Source organism: Convolutriloba macropyga, unplaced genomic scaffold (genome assembly GCF_964194025.1).
Source record: "Convolutriloba macropyga unplaced genomic scaffold, txConMacr16.3 SCAFFOLD_1308, whole genome shotgun sequence".
NCBI classification, from domain to species: Eukaryota; Metazoa; Xenacoelomorpha; order Acoela; family Convolutidae; genus Convolutriloba; species Convolutriloba macropyga.
Window position 1 is genome coordinate 1 of NW_027451152.1, and position 3,941 is coordinate 3,941.

The 3,941-nt window shown below is 34.7% G+C and overlaps 1 protein-coding gene across 1 annotated transcript; it reads left to right on the plus strand.

The window, feature by feature from the left end:
• Window positions 1–6: 6 nt before the first annotated feature.
• Window positions 7–2,181, plus strand: LOC142356432 (uncharacterized). The gene is made up of 2 exons (XM_075408344.1): window positions 7–16; window positions 1,803–2,181. The coding sequence occupies exon 2, from the start codon at window positions 1,838–1,840 to the stop codon at window positions 2,156–2,158; it is 321 nt and encodes a 106-aa protein (XP_075264459.1). The 5' UTR covers window positions 7–16; window positions 1,803–1,837; the 3' UTR covers window positions 2,159–2,181.
• Window positions 2,182–3,941: the final 1,760 nt, after the last annotated feature.

Below are 3,941 nucleotides of genomic sequence, written 5' to 3' on the forward strand. Positions count from 1 at the left end.
TTGGAATCTGTCATAGGTTATCGTTTTTTTTACAAATAAAAAATAAATTAACCATAAAAGGTCTAATTTCTAGCGCTGGTTTTATCTTTAAGAAATTTCAAAACCAACTTGGCTTAAACGTGATTAATTCGTATCCCGGGTCAAAGTTTTCCAAAAAAATAATGAAAGAATTGCAGCGAAAGCGTTAAAAGCCAGGAATATATAAGTTTTGCTGGTAATTTTTGACTAAGGTGTGCGATTTTTAGCCGTATTTTCTTCGCCGTAATTGAGTATTTATTACTTTATAAGGGAAATAATGTTACTCGCTAAATTTCTGATCACCTATTACCCCTCTCATTTATGCCATTTATTGATTTTAGCAAAATTTCTCTGTCCCTTTCTCTTGTTAAAAAAAAGCTTCTAGAACAAAAGTTAAGATTAATTTTTAACTTTGCTCAAACTAAGGTCAAGTTAAGGTAAACGCTAGCATATCTTTATGTTAACAAAAGTTTACCATGTCTTCGTTATGGTAATTTTACCCTATTATTATTTAGTGTGTTGCGTCCTCATAAGACTTTAATTTCTTTTCTGAGGACGAGATACGTCAATCAGTGATCAGAAAAGATAAGAAGTGTACTTACGATTTGTCAAAATTTTGCCAAGAGCTGTCGGGAAAATTTCTTTGTCTATCTTCATAAGAGTTTACCAAGATTATATCAAGATTTACCATGAAATGTTGGGATTTCAAGTTCTTGGCAAGATTTTTCTCTTTTTCCAAGAAGTCTCAAGATCACGCATGTCTTCCCGGGTCGAAGCCGAATGGTTAACTTGTAAGAACTTCAAGTTTCTGGCAGAAAATTACAAAGCGATGCATCGCCTTGCAAGGTTTTTGTTCCCAAACTTGCAAGTTCTCGCAAGTTAAACATTGGAGCTACAGATTCTTACAAGTTAATCATCGGACTTACAAGTTTCTTACAAGTTAACCATTCGACTTAATAGGCTCTTGAAAGTTAACCATTCAACTCGCTGATTTCTTACGAGTCAAACTTTTGACTAACATAATTACAGAATATAGGTTGCTACCAGGTAATTTTTCTGCATATATTGTAGCAAAAAACATTGAAACTTTGCAAGATATGATCGCAAACAGATGCTACAAAGACATAGAATCTGGAAAATTGTGAATTGAAGTTTTAAAACAAAAATTGGTAAAAAACAAATAAGGGTCACGAAATTATTTTTTAGAAAATGCTAACATATGAATTTGAAGCTTCAATCAAAGTCAAAAAAGATATAAAATTTTTTTAAAAAAGCAATCGTGAAGAAGCCCATAGAGATCTACTGTTCATTAATTGAATTGCAAAAGGACCTCTTGAGTTGATAAAATTGAGAGCTACAAGTTCTTACAAACCCTTACAAGTTCCTTTATTAACTTAGGTTGCATTGTAATATGTTATCCAAATTGAGCAACTAACTCTCACACGCTTTCTACGTTAAATGACGGATTGTTAAATTGAATTGACCAATAAGAGTTGAGCTCGACCAGAACGAACTTGCAAGAAACTTACAATTTAGCCATTTGACCTGCAAGTTCCTACAAGTTAACCATCTTTTGCAAGAAACTTGCAATTTCTTACAAGTAAACCATTCGGTCTCGACCCGGGTTATCAAGGTGGACCAAATTTCAGTTCACGGAGCGGCAATCAAGTGATAAATAAAAAAAGCAATGTTGCTAAGTAGAATCCTATATCACTAAACGTGTCAATGTACATTGCAACGGGCGGCAATGCAATGTTAAAGTGATCTCAATTTCTTCTTACTAGTTCTTGGACTGAGCCAGAAAGGCTGGCGGAAATGGATGGGACCAAAGTTGCGAAAGTTTATTGCATCCAAATTTGTGGCAATGATTGGACTTAAACCATTCACTTCGAAACTGAACAACAACTTTTTGGCATTCGGCGCCAAGCGGCAGTCGGAGAATAACAGATTTGACGGACTGCCCGCTGATCCAGACGATGATGCTTATCGCGGGAACAGTGAGCTGTTGCAGCAAAGGAGAGAGAACAACCATTTGAGGTGGAAGTTCCTAGCTATGGTAGTTGACAGAATTCTCCTCATAATTCATATGATTGTGGTTGTTGCTAACTTGGCTTTCTTCGCTAATCAGATTCTCTATTAATGGCAATTGGTTTATTTTTTTATTTATCCTCTTTTCTATAAAGACTATAATAGTGTCAAATATCCAAAGCATTAAAAGGTCTTTCTTTGAAGGTTAAGTACCCTTTCGACAAAATTTTACTTTAATTTTTGATTTGGAGAGACTTAAAGTTCCGATGCCCTCTTCTTAGATTTCAGTTGATGTAGTTTTTACATTAAAAAAATTCGAAATCAGTTCATTGTCAAAAATTTTGTGTTATACTAAAAAATAAAGACTGTTTTTAACAAAATTGTTTACTAATTGTTTTTTCCCAAAACCAATCTGATAGGGTAATTAAGTGACGGTGGAAAGAAGCCAAGCAACTCTGTGCTTTGCGGCCCAACGTGCCACGAACCAATTTTAATCGCTTTTATGTTTGTTCACGACTAGAAATGTTTACCGCAGGATGGGATACTAAGCGCAAAAATTGATAAAGCGAACTGATATATTATAGATATTAAGCAAAAACTCAGAGCTTACGTTTTGTTCAGATTTGACAAAAATCACTCAAAACTTTTAATAAAGGTGCGGTAAAATCATCTAGTTTAATAGAGAAAAATACAGACAAGACAAGAACACGGTAACAAGTCAAATGAAACATGCAAGTTATTCTGAACACGGCCAGTTTGATACTCATCAGCAGAGGAAAGATCCTGAGATAAAGGAGTTGAGGCAGAGCTTGGAAAAGAGTTCTCGAAAGAAGGGAGCAAAAAAGTTGCAAAAGTGGCTGGTCCCCTGTATATCGTGGCTCTTGTGGTAATACCTCACCAACATCTTCCTGTTGGATATGTCTCCAATGACCAAAAGATGATCTTAATGACTCGAAAGTCAAAATCTTAACAAAGGTGAAATCGAGACTAGTAGATGAAATTTAATAATTTAGTAGTGGTTTGTCTAGACTCAAATCAGGCCGGAAACCCTTGCTAGTAGGTAAAGAACGCATGGCTAGAATGTTTGTGATGTGAGGGCACTTGCTACACTGTATTAATTGAAACTTGATCAGTAGTGGAAGAAAAAATTGTTTGTGATCCCTGTGCACAATTAGTATCTGAAATGAAAGTCTTCGAGAAGGAAATACTGTGTAAGGTCCAGAAAGACAGATGTGGCAATATTAACCAAAATAACATCACCGAATAGTTTTGCAATTGTGATCGCAGAGCCAAAATGATAAAAAGTGACTACTACCTTACTTTTTTGGCCCAGACAACACATGCTCTGCTGCGTCTCGAAAGATGGTTTAAGGCTTGAAGTTCACGGGTCTCAACTCCTGAAACATTTAGACCCCAGATGATCTTTGCAGCAATGCTCTTGTCTTCATGGCTTGGAATTCACTTCTTTCCCTATTTATTGTCTTATTATGAGAAAGGTTTTTGTAGTGCAAAAAAATTTCTTGAGCCTTGAATCTAATTTTTTAATTTGTTTGGCAGCGTTTTGTAAAACTAAAACTGCCAGCAGATTTTCTATTGTTTAGAATAAGGAAATGAGTTATTTTTTTTTCTGCCTCTGTTCTATTTTTTATTCTACTTTTTCGTTGCATTGATTGCGGAAATACCGTTTGAATTTTTTAAATTTGTTGACGGATTGATGAAAGCTATTTAAATCTTTTCTTCGAAGCCAAGAACTTTTGAATCTGATACCAGTTGATTGATCAATTTTTTTTGCTTGAAAATTTTTTTTCTAAAAGGATTTTTAAAAGTGAATAGAGCAAAATATATGACATTTATATTCCAATAAGTTTACTTCGATATAGTGGAAGCAAACTTCT